Below are 25,253 nucleotides of genomic sequence, written 5' to 3'. Positions count from 1 at the left end.
GCATGCCCGGGAGGTTCCCTTTCAGCTACCTCGGAAGGACCTAGGGCAAAACAAGTTTCGGTGTCACTGAACGGCCCAGCGTGGGACGGCAGGTTTGACAGGCGCCAGTCTCGGCCAGCGTCACGACCTCCTTACTTCGCTGTACCGCGGGAACTGGCACTCTGGGTGCGGCCAAAGGATGGAAACAGCCCGCCAAAGGAAGTGGGCTCAGCCCGGCTGCGCTAGAAGCCTACAGGAGCGCAGCCGGTAGTGTGCCAAGTACAAGGCGAGCGCTTCGAAGCGTGCATACATGCTGTGTATGCGTTGCACACCGCGCCGGTCCAGCTGAGAAAGCCGTACGAGACGTATATAGGCTTAGGAACACCAGAAGGAAGCGTTTATACTAGGAAGTGTCGAAAACAATTCAGTTATTCTGATAACTCAGTTATAAAATAAAAGAGGGGGGTGCACATCGCAACATGGTAGTTGTCGAAAAATTTCTTCAGCTATTTTCTACTCATTATAGGCTTACACGCTACTCGAACAATGCTTAACTGCTGTAGCTTCTCGTCTGCTTCTTTGAAAGGGGCAATCCCGATTTCTTGAAAATGTATGCAGCAAAAGGAAGCAGGTGGAACTCGTAGTGTGAGAATGCTGCATTAATATAGAAAGAGTGGATAGGTGGAAAAGATCGGCTAAAATCTCTTGTTGGCGTGCTTGTCTGGGTCATAATAAAACCCACAGACAGACGACCAAACATGCTAGCGCAAGTCCAAACCGAAACTATGCGCCTCGCATCCTTGATTGATCGATATATGGGGTTTAACGTCCCAAAACCACCATATGATTATGAGAGACGCCGTAATAAAGGGCTACGGAAATTGCGACCACTTGGGGTTCTTTAACGTGCACCCACATCTGAGCACACGAGCCTACAACATTTCCGCCTCCATCGGAAATGCAGCCGCCGCAGCCGGGATTTGAACCCGCGATCTGCGGGTCAGCAGCCGAGTACCTTAGCCACTTGACCACCGCGGCGGGGCGGCACCTCGCATCCTTGCGGGCTGAATTACTTTTGACAGAGTCGCACTTGAAGTCAGCTCATTCGGCAGTCTGCAACGCTATCCAAGCTCGCTTTCCTGGCGGTATTTGTAAATTCTGCTCCGAGAAAACTTGCATTTTGAGAATCTTGTGAGGCGGTTTGGAAAATGGTCGTCCACACTCAGAATGGTTGTTGACGAACAACTCGTGTGAAGGCGTGCATGACAAAAATATATAAAAAACACGCACAAAGTGCGAAACCGAAGTGAAGAGCAGAAAATGCGTAATTTATATCCTCCATTTTTCCAGCATCACGCGAGTGTAACAAGTCGGCCAACTTTCCATCCTTTCGCCGTGTCGCCGCCATGTGGCACTAAACGCGCGAGCGATAGAAGACGTCGTGGTGACAGCGGGCTTCTCGGGCCGACGAACATGGCAAATATGCTGACACGCCCGTATGCGGAGCCTCCTAATGGTCTAAACTGGAAACAGGAACCGCAGGGAGAAACAGCCGGCGGCTACCGGTTGAGCGAGATGAGCCCTGCCATGGCGGCAGCCGAACAGCGGCGGACGCGCGCGGCCTGGTTCCGCCTGCAGGGCCGCGGACTCACTTTCACCAGCGCTCCCATTACCCCGAGACCGCGGACCTTCGTCTCATTAGTCGTGACTATGCATGCTCTACACGAAAGAAACAAAATGGCTGCGCTATACGACAGCAGAAAGTGCGCTGGATACACTTACAGCCTTTCAAATCACATTGCACGGCATTGGTATAGCTTTCGCAGCAAATTACTTCCGCTCCGAGTACATGAAATGCGAATTAAGCAATCAACATTTTAACATCGTAAACTATACGGAGCCGATACAACGCTTTGTTGAAGGTATATCGCGGATGACGCGAGCAAACGCACATCGCCTGTAGCCGTTGACTGCCAGCGTCACAGATGCGATGTACGACGACCTTCATGGTGAGCGCGAGCACCGATACAAGCACACGGAACAAGCCCTCTTGCAATATACGACGCCCGTCGAGGGAACTGATAAACGGCGCGCAAACAGAGAACCACGGGAAAAAATACTGAAACTTGTGTCTCGTCTGGCATGCACATTGTGAAGTATACACCTTTTCACGGGAAGGAAAAAAACACCGCCATGATGGGCTGTGCACGGGAGTACAAAGGCTAAGGGCGCAGCGTTTCCAGTGCATTTTCGAGGGGACGCGGCAATTTGCACAGCCTAAGGAGGGCTATGGCGGCGCCCAGGGAGGCGTTTATAAAAAGGTGAATACGAGGTCTGTTAGAAATATATCCAACTTTTGGTGGAAGAAAAAAAGTAACAGCTTTGCCGAAAAGGTGAAGCAATGAACGTGATAGCAACAAATCGGAAGGTCACGCGCACAATGGCAAGCAGATCGAAACGTGCCCCGCGTTTCTCACGCACAAATTACGCACGAAACGTGCTCACAGGTGCAGATTAACGCGAATAAGCGGCTCAGTTGTTACTTCGCTGTGTCTGAAAATCGCGCCCTTTTCGCAAACGGAGACAGTGCAACGATTACAGGGACCTGTGTGCGCCCGGTAACGACAACAAAATCATTCTGGTGAAAGCCCAAGGCCAGCCAAAATGTAGGATAGACCCCACCGCGAGATAAGCGCGCACTTTAGCGCCCACCCTGCTCCCTCTCCGCGGGGCAAAGTACGCGTGGGAGGGCGCGCATCACGGCATCGTGACGATGTCGCGACATGCGCTCATTGCGCCATCTTGCTGGTAATGCTGAAAACACGATAGTTCCATCCGAGATGCCCGTCACCAGCGGTAAGTGGTAGATATAAATAGCTTGCCGTTTGAACGTTGAAGGAGGTGTTCCTTCGTGAGTGACGCCAACGTCGACACCGGCGGCAAGATCCAGTCGAGAGTGTCCATATAATTGCTATCACCAATAGTAATAAAAAAAAACTGGCAGAATGGAAGCGTAAGAAACCTAGTCCCCTTGGGACTCCACACACTTCTCCAAGTTATGCTGCTTATTGGAAGCATTCTGGTCATTGCTGCCATAATGCCCTCCCTTGTCTGAAATTGCTCTACTTTCAATGTCCCCTTGTGTTTAGGAAACAGCTAGAAGGCGCAGGGGGTCATATTAGCAGAGTAAGGAGCCTGTTGAACTACAGGAGTCTGACTTTTCGTCAAAAAAGTGAACCAAGTGTGACGAATATGCAGGACCATTGTCGTGATGAATGCGGCAGTTTCCTGTTGACCACAACTCGCGTGTCTTGCACCGCACAGCATTACGCAGACGAGGGAGGACATCCCTGTAGTATATATATATATATATATATATATATATATATATATATATATATATATATATACTCTTTGGTGATCGTTTGACCCTGTGGTGCGTACTCGTGGTGAACCACACCACGGGAGTCAAAGAAAGCACTCGGCATCACTTTCACGTTGCTGCGCACTTGGCGGGCCTTCTGTGCTCTTGGTGACGTGGAAATCTGTGACTGCTGGAAATCGGTTTCCGGCTAGTACCCGTTCACCCAAGACTCGTCACCAGGAATAGTAGTGCTCATGAAGTAGGGGTCACCGCTGGTGAAATCCTGCATGTCCTCTGAGACTACAACACGAAGTTGCTTTTGCTCCACCGTGAGCAGTTTCGGCACGAATTTCGCCGCAACTCTCTTCATATGGAATGTGCAGAGAAGGTGCTAATACCTACTCTTTCGAAATTTCCCGGAGAGTCACACGACGGTCCCGCATCACCGCAGCGTTCACTTCGCAACGACCTGGTCATTTCGGCATGTTGATGGCCGAACAAGCGTGGCTCGCTCTTCACCGATGTGCGGCCGTCTTTAAACCGGTTGTTCCACTCCTTAATCTGTGTGCGGCTCATGGCATCGTCACCGAAAGCTGTCTTAATCTTCCGAATGTTTTCCACTTGGCTGTCGCCCAGTTTCTGGCAAACTTGATTCACCTAGTAGCGCTGCTCCAGTCGCTCCGTCATTTTCTTTGCAATGAAAAACCGACGAGAGCACAGCGCACTGCCTCACTCAAACGTTGCGTCCCAGCGACTGACGCTATTGGCAGGCGGAAAAAAAATTCACGCATGCGCACGAAAGTTCAAGGTCAGCCAATTCAAGCGCGCTTGTTTCAAATCCATCAGGTGCTCGCAATAATAATAATAATAATAGTAATAATAATAATAATAATAATAATAATAATAATAATAATAATAATAATAATAATAATGTCGGATACTTTTCTACCAGACCTCGTATTGAGAAAGAATGGACACACATCAAATGGTAACTACCATACGAGGTACCGAAAGTTGTCATACTCGGAAACGACAGCAGCCAGCGTACCTACAGCGCTCACGCGGCTAAGCTAAAAAAAAAAAAAGGGGTGCAAAGTGATTCGAAGATGAAATCAATGGCGTTGTATTAGTGGTCATTTCAAGTATATACTTCAATTTGTTTTTGTCAAGGCGCAGATAATTATAAAGATTCACCTAAATTACTTGCGTAACTGCAAAAAAAAAAAAAAAAAAAAACGGGCCGCGAACTAGTCGTAGAAACCATTTCTCTTCCATATTGTGGCGTAAGTTGCGCTTCTTTAGAATGAAGTTCATGGCTCGCGTTATTATATATATATATATATATATATATATATATATATATATATATATATATATATAAAGCCCCACGCTCGCTCGCGTCTTTGCATTTTGTGCTACTAACTCTAAACGAAGAAAATGGGCAATTAGGAGTGATTTAACTGCTTCTCATAAAGCTGGCCGTAAACTTTACCGTAGCGTTCTACGAGTGCGATATGGAAATTGCCATAATTATGCCAGCTCAGAAGATATAAAATGTAAATGCACTACTTAACTGAGCGTTAACTACAAAATTTACCAGTATGTTTGTGCGCGAAGCGACAAGTTATATACAAGAGGCATCTTCTTATCTGGTTGCAATTGGTACGTGAGGTGGGACACGCGAGAAAAAGGGCTCCGCGACCGGATTCCGATAGGAAGGAAATGAAAAGACACTGTTTTGGCAACGTCACCATCACCACCTAAGGATCCCTTTATACATTCGTAAGGTCTGCCGGCGTCGACATTGAAAACTGGTTGGCCATTGGATGAAGTCAAAGAACCTCGAGCGGTAAAAAACAACCAGGTTTCAATGTAGCCGAAACAATGTTCTCGCACGTAATGCACGTTAATTATTTAAACTCAGTGCCCATGAAGTTTCCCAATATAGGCATGATGCATCCATGTGGGCGGGTGAAGGCTGGTAGCACCGCGGCCAGAGATCGCTATACTTATTCTACAGAGATGTCTTGATAGTAGGCACGGCGTAATGAAGCCACACGGTGAATGCAGTGTTGCCGTAACTGCAGCCGTGCGCACAAAAAAGCAGGAGAAGGGGGTGGGGAAGCTGTGTTTTAATCACAAGGGCAGGGCTCTGGGAAAAAGTAGGGGGGGGGGGCACTTCGGTGAAGTTTAAACTACTCCGACTCCCTTCCGCTGTTGCATGTGATAAACTTATAAAGTGTGTGTGTGTGTGTTTTACGAGCCGACGCCGGGCATAACGCTCGTCGGTTAGGCGACAACGCCAGCGCGCGTGAAAAGGCAAACATAAATGGAACATCATCATTACATTTTCCAGGACTTGGGGTCAAACGAAACCCTTCGACTAACGACTGCCTCTGCCGATGGAAAACAATGGCGACTTACAAACGCGGGCGCGACCTACGTATAGGCTTACAGAAATTGCGAGCGATGTATACTCTCTGCAGCTATAGCCGAGAGAAAACACGAAGCTATAATAAACACGAATGTCGGCCACGCGCCGCACGCGAGTGCAAACATCGCTAGTCCATCTTGAAGAGACAGCCAGAATGCGAGGCCATTACATGTTCCGAGCACTTCCCAACAGTTACACGCCTGTGTATGAAGGCTTCTCGTATCGCGCGCAGTCGCAAAACCGTATACGGTTTGTATCCCACTTATCTATAGTGGCGAGGCGGCTGCTCCAGCCATTTTTTTTTTTCAGAAATATGCAGAAACCCACGTCGTAAAGATACCTGACATAGAGCCATACCACACGCTTGATCCCTGTGCTATTATGCCCGCATGAACGGAAGCCTATCTATACAGGGTGTCCCACATAACTTGAGCCAAGAATTTGAAAGTGAAAGGCACTTAGGAGGCGAATTGAAGCAAACGCATACCACTCGCACTAGCCTGTAGGTACTCAGGCTATCTTGTATTTCTTCCCATACTAATTATACTCAGGCTATTTTGTATTTCTTCCCATACTAATTAATTAATCTTAATTACCTTTTAATTACGGACCAGAAACCCAAAATATGAACACTGAGATGGCATTTTCGGAAACCACCGACTAAATTGTTCCCTGTACGATATGTCTCGTGCTGTTATTTTCCCACCTTGCAAGGAAAGCCCGCGAAATGGGAACAGAAGCCGTGTGACGAACCGCGAGCGCACTGTTATAGAGCTGCTATAGGCTTTCTTTACAACGCGGAAAAAAATAACAGCGCTAGACGTATCGTACACGAAACAATTCAGTCGGTGGTTTCTGAACGTGCTTTGCAGCTCAGTGTTCATATTTTGGGTTTCCAGCCCATAATTTGATAGGTAATTAAGGATTAATAATTAGTATGGGGAGAAAAAAATAGCCTATGTAGCTACAGGTTAGTTTCAGAAGCACGCGTTTAGTTCAATCCGCCACTGGAGTGTCATTTTCACACTCTTGGCTCAACTTACGTGGGACACCCTGTACAACGCGAGCTGGCAGCTGCAGACGGCACTTCAGCGTCCCCAACCACGCGCTCGACCACTCTTAGACAAGCTTAATTAAAACTGCACACCGCTGTGGAACCACGCAACACGGCCAGCGGTATGGCTATTGCCACGGACCACAGCGGTGATCAAGTGATACAGCGTCCGCCTACAGCGAGGCATTTCGGTTCTATTCCCAGTGCCGCAGGGCAGCCAACGGTTTCTCTAGTGGGGACAGAGGTTCTCGCCCTTGCACGCTCCGTGGTATAGGTACTCATTTCAAGGACATGACCTCTCCTCTCCGCTCTCTCATGCCCTCTCTCCCCGCGACCTTGCGCTTTGCTCTGTTACGTTAATAGCGGTTACTGTTTTACCTCAAAACATGCATATAATCAATCACCCGGTATCTGTCGAAGACAAAGTATCGTGGTCAGCGTCTCACCTTGTCGCTCGGGCCTTCAAAGTAAACGGAAAGATAACAGCCCGACAACGCCACATGCGAAGAATACAGCCTATTTAAAGCCCGTACCGCAGTGAAACAATCGCTGCACACGAGATAACAGTGTACCTACAGCGCAATGGTTACCTCAGAAGTGGAAGCGCGGACGTTTTATAGCTCGCACTTACGGCGTCTCGACTAACATTTTACTCCTTCGCTTACTGAGAGATAGGTGGGTAAAGAGGGGGGGGGGGGGGAGGGCACACTTGCTTTTGAACAGTTTCCTCAACTATGTAATATTCGTAACGACGAAAGCCTAACTTAAAGGTATATGATAAAATACTTTGGAGTCGACTTAAGCACACAGACTGTTCATATCGATTGCCGAATTACTTCACAACGAAGCTATATGGCAATGGTGGGAAGGTCACGGGATCGAATCCCGACCGCACTTGTAATGCAGGCAGAAATGCTTGGCGCCCGTGTGCTTAGGAGCACGTTAAGTCAGCGCAAGTGGTCGAAATCAGCGAAGACCTTCACTAAGCCGTTCCTCATACTCGCATCGTGGTTTCGAAAGGTGAATTCAACCAAGATTTATATTGCAACGAAGCTATATTCGGGTAAAGTTCCCTGCATGTTGTGTGGCCGTGAGTCAGCAACAAGGTGCGGCGCGCGACGTATAGATAACGCACGCTTCATGCACTCCGCCGCAACCACCCCCATTATTATTATTATTATTATTATTATTATTATTATTATTATTATTATTATTATTATTATTATTATTATTATTATTATTATTATTATTATTATTATTATTATTATTATTATTATTATTGCAATGGTTCACTCTGTAGTAGGGTACGCATTGGGCTGGCTGGTTCATGACTATTTATTTATTTATGTATTTAGTGATTTAGTGATACTGTTAGCCAAACGCCATTACAGGGTGGGGTAAAGAAATACACTTCACTTGTTGACACAAGCACTACAAAATGAAATCAAGAAAGACAACACAACAGGCAGTTTTTTAACAGAGGACCAATCCAACAGGTAAGTTAAGGTTTACACAGTAGTGATCAACGATTGGCATGGTAGCATAACTTCATACAACACACTTGAAAAAGGCTATATCATATATATATATACATCACAAACTTCAGCGTCGTAGGAACTTTTCCTACCAACGTAACGTGCAGGTATAAAAAAATATACAAAAAAGGGAACATCTCCAAGTAGAAGAGATGAGGTAACAACGCCCAAATATGGTTACCTAGAGGAGTAATATGCCAGAAAAAGACAGCGCAACAAAAAAAATGGAAAGAAAAAAGGACACAAACCACGGCGCTGTCAGCGCCATGGTTTGTAATATTTTATGGGGTTTAACGTCCCGAAACCCCGATATGATTACGAGAGACGCCGTAGTGAAGGGCTCCGGAAATTCCGACCACCTGGTCTTCTTTAACATGAACCTAAATCTAATCACACGGGCCTCAAACATTTTCGCCTCCATCGAAAAATACAACCACCGCAGCCGGGATTCGATCCCGCGACCTGCGGGTTATCAGTCGAGCGTCACAACCAAGCGCTAGAGTATCACGTAGTTTGTGTTTTTTTCTTACGTATTTGTATGTTTGCATACGAAGTCGCTCAAAAACGTTCGTACATGAAACTTGATTGATTTGTGGGGTTTAACGTCCCAAAACCACCATATGATTATGAGAGACGCCGTAGTGGAGGGCTCCGGAAATTTTGACCACCTGGGGTTCTTTAACGTGCACCCAAATCTGAGTACACGGGCCTACAACATTTCCGCCTCCATCGGAAATGCAGCCGCCGCAGCCGGGAATCGAACCCGCGACCTGCGGGTCAGCAGCCAAGTACCTTAGCCACTAGACCACCGCGGCGGGGCTTCGTACATGAAACTTATAGGCGAAGGTTTTGTGTAAGGTTGTATAACCGAACCAATCGGCCTATAATAAATACAGCCCTCGAAAAGCTATCTCTACCATTACCAAACTGAAGAAAGTAAACACGCGCACTATTGTCCAAGCCATCCTGACGTGTTATACAGCTTATTGCTGGCCATCAACCTTCACAGTGGAATGTTTTTTTAGGCTTAATTGTGGTTACGGAACTGTACAGGCAGTTTTCAAACTATACTGACAGACATTCGGCAAAAATGTACTAAACCGCACTAATTTTCAAAAATTATTCACGGACATTCCGAAAAAAAAAAAAAACCGGGCTAAACCGCAGCCCGCCAGACGCTATATAAAACGTCCACATTTTTCAAAGCCGATCAGTGAAAAATTGTCGGGGCATATCGAAGGCGATCATTCGAGATAACGGCGCACCGGCAGGTGCGATCTGATGACAAAGGACAACGACAGCGTAAAAAACGTCGGCACAAAATCACTGAGATATCTGTACGAAGAAGCAAAAAACAACAGCAGTTACTGTGCGCAGACTTTTTTTTTTTTTTAGTAACTGCATTCAGAAATAAAAGAAACATAATACACCGAACGAGGATGTCCTTTCTTTCGTTGAAGAGTACGCTACCGACAGTGTGACATACAGATTAATGCCAGATGGCCTGCGTTGAAACCCGCTGCAGCTTTTCGTTAAACGCGCGAGGGATGAAACCGGTCGAACATCAATAACGTCCTCTGCGTTAAGTGTATTTTGAAATCGCTGCGCACCTATACAATTGTCGAATTCGTAATCGTCGCGATTAATTGGTTTATTTTGTAAAAATCGTGTTAAACTTTTTAAAGACGAGGCGCGCGCTTTGAGGGGGGGGGGGCTAGTTGGTAAGGCATATTATGTAAACTTAAACTACGCTACGAGACCGCACAGTAGCAGTGGACAGGACGAACTCACTGGGAGATGAGAGTGGGAAGCATCTGCCAGTTCATTGTAGGGCATGTGCCAAGAAGAGCAGCACGAAGGTGTTATGGCGAGCAAAGGGCCAAAGGGCACCGCGGAATCCTGGAAGCCTCGAGGATGGTTAGCCCCGATAAGTGCGTATCCGTCTTCACGAAGAAGCTCGATTTGCTTGTGTAGGTATACTATACTGCTGCTACTATGAGTAATCTTTGCGGTTTTGCCCCGCCGTGGTGGTCTAGTGGCTAAGGTACTCGGCTGCTGACCCGCAGGTCGCGGGTTCGAATCCCGGCTGCATTTCCGATGGAGGCGGAAATGTTGTAGGCCCGTGTGCTCAGATTTGGGTGCACGTTAAAGAACCCCAGGTGGTCAAAATTTCCGGAGCCCTCCACTACGGCGTCTCTCATAATCATATGGTGGTTTTGGGATGTTAAACCCCACATATCAATCAATCAATCTTTGCGGTTTAACGTCCCGAAACTACCGTAGAATTATGAAGTACGCCTTAGCGGAGAGCTACGGAAATTTCAACCACGTGAGGTGCACCTAATCTAGGTAGTCCTCGTGTACATGGTGGGGGAGTAACTATCGACACGCGGCCATGCAGTAATGCGCATGCGCACTGTTCCGGGACACAAGTTCGTGCGATTTCCATAAATCAGTTGCTAATCATAAAAATGCGTTTGACTTGTCCTCTTCGAATAATAAAACCTACGAGAGACGCCGCAGTATAGAGCTCCGGAAAGTTTGACCACCTGGTGTTCTTAACCGTGCACTGACGTCACACAGTACACGGGCATCTACCATCTTGCCTCCATCGAAATGCGACCGCCGCTGCAGGGATCGAACCCGCAACCTTCGGGTCAGCAGCCGAGCACTGTATAACTATACTGTTCCACCGAGGCAGACGCCCTGTCCTTTTCGACTGTGGCGCCTCGTACCAAGCGCAGTTCAAGTTAACTTTGTAGTGCACGATCTGCCCATATATAGTACACATATTGCACACAAATGATGACGCTGGGGAGGAAAGAGGATGTCGCACGAGTGTACTTGCGCATTATTATTTTTTGTGGCCGTTTTTTTTTTTTCAAGCACTTCCAGTCGAGCACTTTTGGTTTTAAGGATATTCACGTTTCGGAAAAATAAACCTACGAAGTCGACGGTGATGGCTGATTTTTAAGAGTTACACTGGACACACGCGATATCAGAGAATAAGTTTACTTGAGGGCCAATACACTGTCGGGAACGACGATCCACCAAACTAGTTCACTGAAAAGAGCAGATTGTTTTCGTGTGAGCGGCTGGGATCAAGGCGGAGCTGGTCTCAACCAGAAGATTCTTTCTACGTGGCCTGCGGGATCTGCCTCAGCAGTGCGCCAGGGCAGAGGGACGTCGAGGTGGCCCTTCCAGACGCAAGCCAACGATTAGGGTCACCTTCAAGTTTTTTTTCGTTAGCGATACGCGAGTGGACCATTGAATGCGAGTATTAGTGATCTTATCGCAAACGTGTTCTGCTTTTTCGCAAGATGTGTTGAACGTGCAGGGGCAGCGGTGCCTGTCTGTTTCATCGTACCGATAGTTTTATACAACATTGCTCCCTACCCCCTAACAATAGTAACGGCCATATGGGCGATGCAGGATTCATAAATAAATAAACAAATAGATAAAAGATCTGCATGGCAGCAACATCGTTTTCACGTGGATGACGTGCAACAGCAGCGCGCTCATGGCGTATACGGTTTAACTCTTCATACGTGAAAAGAGTGCACGGAACTATCGGCAGTCTCAAACGCAAAGGTTAACGTGATAGGCAAGACGTCAGGCCACTAATCTTTTCAAAGTTTGAAACGGTGACCTTATACCGCTCTTGAAATCAAGTGCCATCGGGTGCGCACGTCTTGGGATGGCGCGTTCAGTCAGCCGCCCTTCAGCTTTCCCGCGCAGAGCTGCGTGCGTGTTTAGCAAACGCGTTGCTCACATCATGTGCACTTGCAAATACTAAAATCGGTACATTAGTAACGCGAGGGTTGGTTGAAGAACTCGCACAACAAATTCATAGTGGAAAATGCACGTTCACAGTCGCAAGAAAAAAAAAGTGTAAAAGAGCGCTCCGCCGCACCTGGGGCGTGACGGGTGGCTTTATGTGGTTGCGCAAGAAATTTCTGTAGCTGCACCGAATAATGCTAAGCTTGTGCAAGCACGTATGCAAGGTCACCTTTTCCTTTTTAAACACAAACGGGAAGGGGTCAGCATGTTTCAGGTAGGTTCCGCGAACCATCAGTAAAAGCTGAGCAGAGTATGTTTAAGCTATCTTAGGCAGCAGGGCTCCTCAACGATATATCATTCAATGTTGCTGCTATACTATATGAAGGAAGCCGCAAAAGCCTTTGCACAAAGAAGGTCAGGATGCCTAAGGCAATAGGCAGGCTCCTGAGATAGAAATAATGTTGCTCCTGTACCGGTTCTCTGCGACAAGTTGATTGCCTTACAAATAAAGTTTCTGCACAGTCGAGGTTGAAAGGGAAAAAAAAAAAATAAAAGTGCCCAACGGGGCCCATCAATCCGGTTCCGTGCAAACCAGCCGAACCTCCGCAGTAGTAACCGGCAAAGGTGGCGACCATGTGCATAGAATCCGGATCTATTTCAGTTTCTGATGCCCCATCCCCCTCTCCGAAAGCCTTTGACGCCCGTAGAAAGTGGTGGCGAAGACTTGGCCACATTCCTCGGGGTTGCTGCTGACCTGAGACTTTTCATAAGTAACAAACAAAAAATTAAACCAGGTGTACACAGCCGAAGGAAAGCCGGCCTTGGTGTGTCGGCGGCAGAGGATCACCTTGAGCGCCGATAAGGAGAGAATCTAGCAGTGCGCGTTGCATTGACCGCTCGGAAGAACGAGAGCGGTAACCCGGTCTCTGCGCCACCAGACACCGTCCGCCAGCCTCCACGTCGCGATCTCGCCCTCAGCCACATTCACACCGGGTGCAGCGCGACACACGGGTACGATTACAGCCCCTACCCATATCCGCCGCGCACGTAACCACGCCGATGAAACGGAACGTGGTACTACACTGTCCTCCTTCCAATGAATAGCGAGCGCGTTGCTTTGAAAAGAGGCGCGCATTTTCCTTCTTTTTGCTAGTTTCGCTTCGCCACGGGCAGCTGACGCTCATAACTGCGCCCTGATATCACAGTTTAATGAACAGCCCGCTGAACAAAATAAAGGTAGCTTTACGAACTACATTATCGATAAGGACGTTTTCAGGATCCGTGGTTTCGCTAGTGCGATCTCATTTATATTATATGTATAGTTGACAGTTGCAGGGGTGCGCGGCTCTGTAAAACAGTTTTGCGAACGCATCCGTTTCGGAATGATGACCGTTTTCCGGCGAAAAGCAGATTGATACATCGATTGCGTTTATCTCGTTACACCAGTTTTAACGTACGCACTGTTTACGTAATCTGTTAAACCACAACTACGGTGCTTTGCCGGGATGGGGCACTAAGAAAACTCTGCAGGCAAGTCAAACATTGTTTGCCATGTTCACTAGCGACAATAATTAAAAGAGTAGAGACCGCGCATACCAAGACATGTCTACGCAAAACTAGGTCTCGTATTATGCAGGCTCCACATTCACGAAATCTCGATTCTCTTTTAACTGCTGGTCGGAAGTAAGCAGCTTCCTATACAACCGGTCCTGCCAGTAGGACACATCACGTGCCAGCGATGATGACTGGCTTCCCCCTTCCGTTTTTTTTTTTTTTTTTTTTCAGTACGAAAGCAAAACCTAAACGATCGAGGCTTTAAATGGGTCACTATGCAACACTCGCTACTGCAGAATCGCGGCGAGTGGAACGCTCGACCATTATTGCACGACGTCCCACCGAAATGACTATCGCGTAACAAAAGCCGATGAAAGTGAAAAGGGAGCGCGAACGGTGTGCTTTGTGGACACGAGTCAGCATCGCGAAAGCCCGTCAATAGAGCGGGGCCGAAACCGCTCGCGTCGTGACTTATAACGCCACCCGGCGTGACAGCAACTGCTGGCTTGTCAAAACGGGATCAATGGTACAGCGCTGGGCCAACGCTAGCGCATTTGCATAGACACAGATGGCTATCCGCACATAAGAGTAGCACACACGACCAACAAAATCGCGTCAAATCGTGTCTGTTCTTTTAACGCGATTCTGCTACCTCGGAAAGCTAGACGTAACGAAACACAAACGCATACGAACGATTTACGGCAACTTATTGGCGTTCTAGTCGATGCTCGAAGGTGCCGAAACATTGCCCCCAACTCATCTTGCGACCGTTACGCGTTTTAACTCCAACGTTCACTAGTGACACAACGACGAGCAACAGTAACGTCAAGTGTTGAAATGAAGACAGCACCGCGATTTTGTGCGTGGATAGCTCATGTGCGGGCAGAGCCGTAAAGATACAGCGCTGGTTATAAAAGAAGATTGGCCATCGCCTGGGCGACAGGGATCCGGCACGCAGTGTATGGACGTGACGGGTGCTGCTGCGCCAGGCGTTTGACACAACGTGGCACTTAGTATCGCTGAAATATGCGAAACAAACGAAGGAAACCGCCAGTAACGGCAAGTTGGCCTCACCGCACATCTTCGGCGCAGCTTAGTGGGACCTCTTCAGCCGAGTAAAAGTTGTTGGCGAGTGGTGTGGACCTTTTTGCCGGCGCGTGAAGCGTTTCGAAGGGGCGAAGACGGTGCCGTTGCAACCCGCGTCAGTCCTGTGCGAGCTGCATACTGAACGCAAACCGCGGAGCAGCGCTAGAAAAACACATGTGTATCGGCGAGTACACGCGAGAAAGGGAAGTTGTCACCGGAAGCCAGGCGCTGAAGGCGTGGCAACAACGTTGCCAGACGACGTAAAGTGAAACCGAAACCGAAAGTGTACTTGTTGTGGGTTGCGGTGGTATGACGTTAATGTAATCAGTGCAATTTTGATTTGAAGCTTTGCGCTCCTTAATGAGGACAAGTGTCGCCGGATTGTTGTTTGAGATGCCAGATCATATGTGAAAAACGCGTCTCATATTAAGCTCGCTCATTTTCAATCTTCATTTACGCAGTAGAAGTTCGAAGCTTGATTTATGCTGCGTGGGCCGGTAGTGAAACGTTAATGGAAAGCTGTGACGAAAAACACACGATTGGCGCTTCGAGGAATTTTATTCTGTTAACACGTTCACCGCAAAAAGGATTTTACTCAAGCAGGCTCACTGCGTCTCTGGTTCTGCATTTTTCTTTCATTATTATATAGCTACAATGATTCTAATCGTTATTTAAGTTCGTATCCCTTTCTCCCTTTTCTGTTTAATCAAAGAAACTCAAGCTTTATTCACAACACGCACAAAGTAATGCTGAAGGCCACCCCGGCAAGAAAGTAAGAACACAGCTTGACGAGCCCATGGGGCCGCAAACAGGCAACAAAAGCAGTGCACACATGCCAGAATATACATGCACTAGCGCACCCGTGTGTGTGTGTGTGTGTGTGTGTGTGTGTGTGTGTGTGTGTGTGTGTGTGTGTGTGTGTGTGTGTGTGTGTGTGTGTGTGTGTGTGTGTGTGTGTGTGTGTGTGTGTGCGCGCAAACAGAGATACTTACCATTATGAACCCTTCTAATGTTAATTTGTGCGGAAAATTACTGTCAAAAAAAAGAAGGCAAGCTTTTTATAATAATATCTCGGGTTCTCAATCTCAAAACTATGATATGACTATGAGAGACGCCGTAGTGGAAGGCTCCGAGAATTTCGACAGTCATGTGTTCTTTAACCTGCACTGACATCGCAGTGTCAACGGGCCTCTATAGCATTTCGCCTCCATGGAAATGTGACAGCCACGGCCGGGATCGAACCCAGCAAGGTGTCTGGACCAGAGGAAGCGGCGTCGTGAAGAGCATGCAACCAGACGTCTAGGTCGTGATATTCAGTGAATATTACGAATAAATAATGACATGGCCTTGATGTGGTGACATGAAAACAGGTATAAGAACACCTAGATATTTATTACACGAAACAAAACGTTAAGGTGACTCTTCAAACCGCGTTACTTACCTGTGACCTAAATTATCCAATAACTATATTTAACTTAATTTCGACGCGCAGTTAGATTATAGGCGACATGAGCATTGATACGTCTTTCATGTGTGTTGGTTACTAGTGTCAGCGTTAACCTTGCGCCAACTTTCCCGAATCTCCACTGTTCCCATGGCTAATAATTTCGTGTTTTACCTTCTGCGTTTTCCTTCCGAGTCAACTTGGGCTGAATTACGCAGAATTTTTCTTGCTTACATATTGAAACAATATTTCAGGAATACGCGTCCTATATCATTTTCTTTTGTTCGCAACAATTGATCGAAGGTGTCGCATTAGCGATTTCCACCTATGATAGTTTACATGAACGGATTCGACACAGTGTGATACATAGGTGACGGACCAATGTCACTGCTGGATACTGTTTAATAAGTAACATAATCAAGTAAAGTGCACACCAATTACAATCTATTTGTTCACTTATTGCGCAATCACCTACTTGCTTAGAATGTCTTCTTTGCGAGGCGCAAATATGAGTTGATTGATTGATTTGTGGGGTTTAACGTCCCAAAACCACCATATGATTATGAGAGACGCCGTAGTGGAGGACTCCGGAAATTTTGACCACCTGGGGTTCTTTAACGTGCACCGAAATCTGAGCACACGGGCCTCGACATTTCCGCCTCCATCGGAAATGCAGCCGCCGCAGCCGGGATTCGAACCCGCGACCTGCGGGTCAGCAGCCGAGTACCTTAGCCACTAGACCACCGCGGCGGGGCGCGCAAATATGAGTTGAACGCCCATATGCGTCGTTCCCGTTTCTCGCATCAGATTTTGGAGACCAAGCAGTATAGCAGCAGTTGTAATCGCTCTTCGCGTAAAAGAGATTCAAGGGCCAGTGGGCGGCGTTTTCTGTCCAGGGCTCCAATGGCCTTGTTGGGCTTCGCTGAGCTAGATTAAGAAGGGCGAGTTCGCTCTCCCTTTCTGTGCAAGCAATCCAGGTCTCCCGCTGCCAGTTTCTGGGCATTTGCCCCAATTTGGGAGAATTCACGTTCGGCAGCCGTGAACTGCATTCCCAAGAAGTGCGGGCAGCAGCTAGTGGGCCGCACACCACGGGTATATACCGTGCGCAGCCTTTTGCAGGGGCGTAGGAACAATTTTGTTTTCGGGGGGAAGGGGGAGGGGGGGAGCATCTTCTTGATCTAGAGACCGTGATCTTGAGGGGGGGGGGAGGCGGGCAGGCAAAGGGTCATTTTGATCTATGCATGCCATGGATAAATGGTGGAACTTTACTCACAGTCATGGGGAAAAAAACATTCCGCGGCTGGAGGCTGCAGGTGCATGGGCCTGGCGTGCCACCCCCTGGCAATGCTACTGGGCTCATGTGGTGTCGTCTACAGAGATTTCTACATGTGTTCGTTTTACAGTCGGCGCCAATCACGACTCTTTTTTTTTCTTTGGCAAGGTGCGGGCGCGGATTGCAATTTTCCTGGCGGTCGTGTTGTTTGTTTTCGAACATGTCACGCGAGTTCGTCGGAGATTCGTCGATATGCTTCGTCGGCACTCGGATGTTGATAGCGCGAGCGAATCCATCTGCCCTTTCGTTACTTTGTCTGCCGAGGTGTTAGAGAAGTTACGGCGCTCGGCTTCTGACCCGAAGGTGGCGGGTTCGATACCGCAGCCGCGGCGGTCTCATTTCCACGGAGGCGAAATGCTCGCTAGAGGCCACGTCAAAGAACCCCGGGTGTTCGAAATGAACCGGAATCCTCCACTACGGCATACCTTATAATGCAACTTCAGGACTCTTCTGATATAGGCTCTACAATACACAGGTTTTTGTACTTTAGCTTTTATTACTTTTAAACACGACGTAAAATTAATAATGTCACTCACATGGCGAAAGGGGTGCTGTAATCCGTCACAACACTCTATGGTCTTTTATTTTCTACCAGGATCTATAATCACCCGTTCCGAAAAGTTGTCAGTTCCTTCAAACTTACGCGGCAGACTATTATTCATGAGTAGGAAAGCCGGCTATCCTTTCCGACCCTTATTCTTCACAGTTAAGGCAAGTGCCGCAGCTATTGCTGTAATTGTTAATCTATAGCTCTGGCAGAGGCTGTTGGGGTTGATCGTTGGCTTAGAGCCACTATAGGCGGAACCTGTTTGTGTGAATTGCAATTTTTCCCGGGATCCCTGATAAGCAACACATCTTCAGTGTATACTTACTGCGACCTAAATTATGGAAATAAAAGACTTTCCTGAAGGAACAATACTAAGACGCAATCAGAATAAAGTTATTAATCCAAAATAAAGCGTATCATCTCTCTGTGACAATAGATTTAAGCAACGCTCTTTTTCTTTGCTATGATCACTACTTCAAAGTTAATTAATAAAATGCTACAGTATTATGAGCCGAAATCACGATTCTATTCTATCTGTACATCTATCCATTTCACCGCCCACGACCAAGTGCTCTCGCATCAACTACTTAACTTTGTATAAGACGACCGGTTCTGAAATGTCATGGCATGAGTAACGTGTCATGCCTATCGCCTACTTTATGAAATCTATTCCCGGAGTCGTGCTATGGCGTATACCATCATTTCACGGCATGTGGTATGCGAGTGTGCGCTGCAGGCGATTCACAATGTGTATCAACCCAGTATATAAAAACAGACATTTCAAATTTTATCAGACACTCTGCGTATATTTGCAAATAAGAAAATATCTGCGCTCAATAAGACCACGATGTGATTACGAGGCACGCCGTGGAGGGCTCCAGGAACGTCCATCATCTGGTTTTCTCACGGAGGAAGGAAAGGTAAGGAAAGGCCCTGACGTCACTCGTTGTGAAGCCGTGATGAAGCCGGAAGTCGGTCATATTGACTGAGCGAATTCTCCTCTCTTGTTTACATATGAATGCGAAGCAGAAGGCGCGACTCCCTCTCTGTCTCAAAAAGCGCGTGGCCTGCGCGCCGCGTGCGCCGGTGCTATCCGAAACCAACGGAACAGATTTCAACACGCTGTCTTGCCGCGATGTGGTTGACAAATTCTCTGCGTATGGCTGTTGTGCTCTCGCACTGCCGGCGTTTACGATAAACACGGAAAGTTGCACGTTAAGCTTTTTTTTATTTGATGTGTTCTTTGTGAAAATAAAGATGATATTTCGGACATTGCCGCGCGACGAACCAGGCACCGAAATTAGTACAGCTTCTTTCAGATCACTTTTTCCCCCTTTTGCGCTTCTCTTTAGGCTTTATGAAATTTTCGGTCAGGCTGTGGGCTAGACACAACGATAAAAAAAGAAAAAAAAAGTCTTCCCTGCAATAAACCCGGAGGTTCGTAATTATGCCAGTAAAGTCGGCGTCGGTGGAGGTTGTGTGCGTGGCAGCCTGTTGAATTTGCGCCGGCCTCTTTGTTTTCACCCCTCTTTTGTCCAACGCGCAGTGGTTCCTTCGGATATCCCAAAGGCCATGATTTCATTAGGACGAAAGCAGCGAAGACCACCCGAAAGTGCGTGGGAACACGCCTCCAGTGTGATTCACACGCACCAGTAGCTACGGAGAACGGAAACCAGGATCGCGTTAAGGCGAAAGGTGGGAAAGTTAGCCGAAGGAATGCGTGAGAAAAGGTCAACATCACTTGGTCAACATCGTTCGAACGGCTTTGTCAGCTTCTGAATGCACAAGCACATGCATCTAGTGAGGTGCACCTAGTTACCTTGTGCAGGTGCGTGTAGACATATTAACGAGTTTTGCTACAATACAGACAATATTGCTGAGAGCGAGACAATATTGCGAAGAGGGAGCATCTTAACCGAAGCAGAACAGGAACTTCAATGCGCAGAAGCATGTGGTAACTGTACAGGAACATGAAAAGCAAGATTAGATTACAGTCTTAATAAGGGCCTGTGGACCGCAAATTTATCGTCCGTTGTCATACGAAGCAACACCGCATCACCGTCACTAACCTGCAAGGCATTCATTGAACGAATTCTTGAGCACAGTCGTTATATTCTATGATGGCTTTTCAGCATAATTTTGACGGACGCTGCAAATTCGGAGTATGTATGCGCGTGCTCGTTCCGTGGTTTCTAGTTCAGACACCTGGTTACAACCACCACCGGAGGAAAATCGCGCAGCTAACAATGCGGCAAAAAGAATGGATGCTGTAGAACACCTGCAGTACGCCACGGTTAGGTGCGAGGCCCAGGAAAACGCGCACATCGCCGCTGGACCACCTGAACGGTGCCGCACCGCACTACATCAATAATAACAAAACGCCACCATTGTGCCTTGCGCACAATGGCGGCGCGCCGCCGCCGATGAAATAACCAGCGAGCGCCGACAACGCCGCCGCCGACTCTGAACAACCCCCAAGCCGCCGCCGGTCGAAATCGCCTCGGCGCACACCTCTAGGTACGAGCTAAAAGTGCAAAAAGCTCGTTTCAACGCTATCCGGCTTGACGCCCTTCGGTGACCCGGTATACGCAAAAACGTACCGGAGTGCCGGACAGACTAAAATCCTCTAATATGGCCGCGCGTGACGTAATTTCCGCCACATTTTTTACGCCATGCGCCGGCTGGGCATGCCCTCTCCTTCCTTCCTCCGCGGGTTTTCTTTTAGCGTGCAGCGGCATCGCGCAGTACCCGGGCCTCCGCCAAAATGCGACCGCCACACCGGGATCGAACCCGCGACCTTCGGGCCCCCAACACCGACAGCTGTGCCACTACGGTGGACAGTGGTTGCGGCGCTCGGTTGAATAAACAAGACGCGAGAAAACAACACACGATTCCTAGAAACAAGAGAAGAGTATAGCGATTTCAATCTAGTGCACAGATGACCACTTATGCGCACCTATGACTCAGCAAATAACACAGACTATTTTGCGGGTGTGTTTCGGTGCAGCAATAATGGGCAGCAGTGCCTTGCCGTCTTCTATCTTTAGCAACTAAGCGAACATAAGGGGGGAGGACTGCGCTAGCTACGTAAGCATGAAAATGGGTGCGTTGGTGCGTTCAACGTTTCATGACCTTATTACTCACGCCGTGCTGTACAAAAATAATGAAACATTCGTTCAACCGAGGAGGCGGCGCCCATGCGGCTTGCGAGAAATAGTCAACAGTCTGCAGCGCTGCTAGTCTCCGCAGTATACGTAGTTTCAAATGACGCGTTTTTTTTTTCTCAGCTTAAGTGATTATTTGTTTTACCTTTGTTTTTTTCCATGACCCATGTGTACTTATCACGGTCTGTCGGCTATACTGTATCTATTATTTTTCTTGTCCTTTGTTCTTTTTTACTCACACCTCATGAAAAAGAAAAAAACGGTTATACTCTGGCATTAAATCCGTTATTTTTATTCCAGTTAAAGTGATTAAACCAATCGTGTAGTGTTTTTGGCACATTGTTGTATACTGCTTGGGTAACATATGTTTTCAACTTGTTGTTACAGTTTCATTTTTTTACGTTTTGTGTTTCATCCAAACCGATTGTAAACACCTCCACCACTGTAAAGCCTCTGCCGCCATGGGTACCGAATGAATGAATGAATGAATGAATGAATGAATGAATGAATGAATGAATGAGAAGGAGGGCGTGTCCACTGAATTCTCTATAGTCACCTAACAGGGCGGTGCAGTCTCATGACTTAGTAGGGGAAGGGCGCTGGCATGACCCATCGGCCCCTCTTCCTCTTTTTGATAGGGAAACCTGCGCACGCCTATGGGAAAGTACGCTTATGAACGCGGCATGCATGCGTTTACACTTGATCATTGTGATAAAATTGCCATATGTGCTGTAACGTGGGCGACGATGATATACATTTACATGCTTGTAGTTCTAACACACGAGGCTGAAACGTGGTGGTCAAGACAGAAACACAAAAAATGACGCCTGCCTAGTGAGTGGAGTCGCCGCCTGGTGTCCACCAGCTGAAGCGCGCAAGACATGTGCGCGTACGTCAGGCTCGTCCTCAAAGGGCGGTTTGTCCCGCTCTGTTATCGCAATTTACCTGTTTGTACGTTAGCTTAGCACGATCTACAAACACTGTTGACCTTGCTTGGTTATATGTGCACTGCAATGAGATCAGTTCGGGCCCTTGTCGTGATTGTTATGTATCGTCGTCGTACCCTCAGTTCCCCAAGATCATGTCGGTGAAGGTGCCGCTCTTTTGTTGATGCACATCGTAAAGTACACCTAATCTCGTCCCAAATGGTCCCTCAATTAACCTTACAAAATTGTATGTTAACGAAATCGGTCGAATGTTGTCTAGAGTAAGTCCCTTTTTATTTTCTTTAAGCAGGCGTATTATTTTAGCAACCGTCCGCGCAGAAGGATTGATTGATATGAGGGGTTTAACGTCCCAAAACCACCATATGATTATGAGAGACGCTGTAGTGGAGGGCTCCGGAAATTCGGACCACCTGGGGTTATTTAACGTGCACCCAAATCTAAGCACACGGGCCTACAACATTTCCGCCTCCATCGGAAATGCAGCCGCCGCAGTCGGGATTCGATCCCGCTACCTACGGGTCGGCGGCCGAGTACCTTAGCCCCTAGATCACTGCGGTGGAGCTCCGCACAGAAGGAATCCAAGAGTGTTTTATAGAATAATTTACGGTATCCAATAACACATTCGGAGCAACATCCAAGAAGATTTTCAGCGTCTTCGTAGTGACACCATCAGGGCCTGGTGCTGCCGCTGGTAAACGTGCTACAACTGACGAGAGGACCGACAGTGATATATATTCAGTATTTTCTAGAGTGTCTTGTCTCACAAGAGGTGAAGAAACTCTATTCCCTTTTCTTTTTCTTCACCAGAACGCCCGAGCGCGTGGCGCATACAACCGGGTCCGGCCAGGTGCTCGCGCCACGGCGCTCCCTGCGCGGCGATGGGCGCGGTATTTGAATACGGCCAATATGTCGTGCACGGCACTATCCTAGAATGGCTACTGCAAGTACAGGTGTGAAGTGCTCGCTAAGTCAGAAGTTAGTTTTTTTTTTTTTTGCGAACTGGAAAAGTACACACAGCCGTCCGTAAGTTGTCAAACGCACTAGCACACATTGGAATGATATAGGCAGCGGTGAAACCACCCACTCGTTGCTCATTTCACATGTTTTGGTGCCTCGTACGATCCTACGATTCTTCCACGCAATATTGCACGAGTGAATGATACTCCACCTAGTGTATGGCATTATTATAGCATTTTTTGGGGGGCGCATGTTACAAAGCAGCTTCAATCCCTGGCACGGCTCCGTAGGCGAATAGCCGCATGATACGAAGAAGGCCTGGGTTCGATGCCTCTAGCGCGTCGCCCAGCTTAGAGCGCCACTTTTAAATGCGAAGCATTTCTTAGTGATCTTCGGTGTCTTTGAACGTATCTATCTATCTATCTATCTATCTATCTATCTATCTATCTATCTATCTATCTATCTATCTATCTATCTATCTATCTATCTATCTATCTATCTATCTATCTATCTATCTATCTATCTATCTATCTATCTATCTATCTATCTATCTATCTATCTATCTATCTATCTATCTATCTATCTATCTATCTATCTATCTATCTATCTATCTATCTATCTATCTATCTATCTATCTATCTATCTATCTATCTATCTATCTATCTATCTATCTATCTATCTATCTATCTATCTATCTATCTATCTATCTATCTATCTATCTATCTATCTATCTATCTATCTATCTATCTATCTATCTATCTATCTATCTATCTATCTATCTATCTATCTATCTATCTATCTATCTATCTATCTATCTATCTATCTATCTATCTATCTATCTATCTATCTATCTATCTATCTATCTATCTATACGAATGTCTAACATTTTTGTCTGCATCGAAAATAAGGCTGCCGCGACCGGGATTCAATCCTGCAGCCTGCAGATGAGAAGTCGAGACCCTTAACCACTAAACCACGGAGGCGAGCATCGACCACACAAGGAGTTCGAGATGTACTATGTCGACACCTAGAGTACGGTGTATTGCTGAGTGACCTGAGTGACAATGCCATATTTTGACAGTCACCGTGAGAATGGTCCTACCGGTGTTCCTAGTTTGTTCAAAGCACGTGCTCTCAATGGAACTGCTGACATTCCTACATACATTATTATGTGGCACAATGTCACAAATAGAACGGCTCAAGTGGCCTGCTGGTACGAGGTGCCTCCTACCTTCGGGAGATAGAGAAGAAAATAATAAAAAAATAGCCAGGAAAAGCACATGACAATCAAACTGACAGAAAAAGAACAGGCGGAAGACGATAATCTGTTATGACAGCCGAGCGCTTTCTTTGCTGGTGAAAACAAAAGAGACACAAGAGAAATATAAAGAAGGAGCAGATGGCATTTTTACACTCTGCATGAGTCGTCGTTTTCTGGCAGCTTGACATCCTGAAATGAGCGTGCGTGTATATGCTCTGTAATGACAGGCGCTTGTGCCGGGCACATAACTAATCGCCAGACAAATGAACCTGATGACAGTGCATGTGCCTACATGTGCGTGTGCCCGGTGAGCATTTATTTATTAGCTCGCGGTTCGTGTGTGAGAGAGCAATGAAAAAAAAAAACGCCAGGCCTGCGCAGAAGGAGCAGCACAGCCACAGCCAAAGCTAGCAGAGCGGCCTTTCAGAGCCTTTTCTAAACATTCAATGGGTGACTGTTGCAAGCACACTTGCTTGATACCCACTACGGCATTAATAAAAAAAATTCTGGGTAGTAGGCCGACATTCGCTATGCTATTTTTCGTCATTCTTCTGAGAAGCGTGGTATTCGCTAAACACTTGCAAGGAATTTTGTGCCAACTGTTCATGCAGTGGCTGACCACAATGAGGAATTATGGCTGAAGTGGGTATCCGCCACAGTTAATAGAGAAACAAGAACAAGCTTTTGTAATGGGTTGGAGCATTGGACGGTCCACTCGCTACGCTATTCGCATTGTGCGACGACTGGTTGTTCTTTCGCCGTTGTAAAATACTTTATAAGTCGTATTAACGCGATTGCTCTCCTAACATCAAGC

At 47.1% G+C, this 25,253-nt stretch overlaps 1 protein-coding gene across 10 annotated transcripts in view; it reads right to left on the bottom strand.

The window, feature by feature from the left end:
* Window positions 1–14,983, bottom strand: part of LOC119161307 (glutamine--fructose-6-phosphate aminotransferase [isomerizing] 2) — a 91,223-nt gene extending 76,240 nt beyond the window's left edge. For 9 of the 10 annotated variants that reach the window (XM_075879527.1, XM_037413707.2, XM_037413710.2 and 6 more), the window contains exon 1: window positions 14,775–14,983. In XM_075879527.1, the coding sequence (XP_075735642.1) occupies window positions 14,775–14,781 (7 nt within the window). In that variant the 5' untranslated portion in view covers window positions 14,782–14,983. The remainder of the gene's footprint in view (window positions 1–14,774) is intronic. The other variant, XM_037413714.2, reaches the window with a different exon arrangement.
* Window positions 14,984–25,253: the final 10,270 nt, after the last annotated feature.

The sequence above is a fragment of the Rhipicephalus microplus genome, chromosome X (assembly GCF_043290135.1).
Source record: "Rhipicephalus microplus isolate Deutch F79 chromosome X, USDA_Rmic, whole genome shotgun sequence".
Lineage (NCBI taxonomy): Eukaryota > Metazoa > Arthropoda > Arachnida > Ixodida > Ixodidae > Rhipicephalus > Rhipicephalus microplus.
Note: the sequence above shows the minus strand (reverse complement) of the source record. Positions and strands in the feature narration are given on the sequence as shown.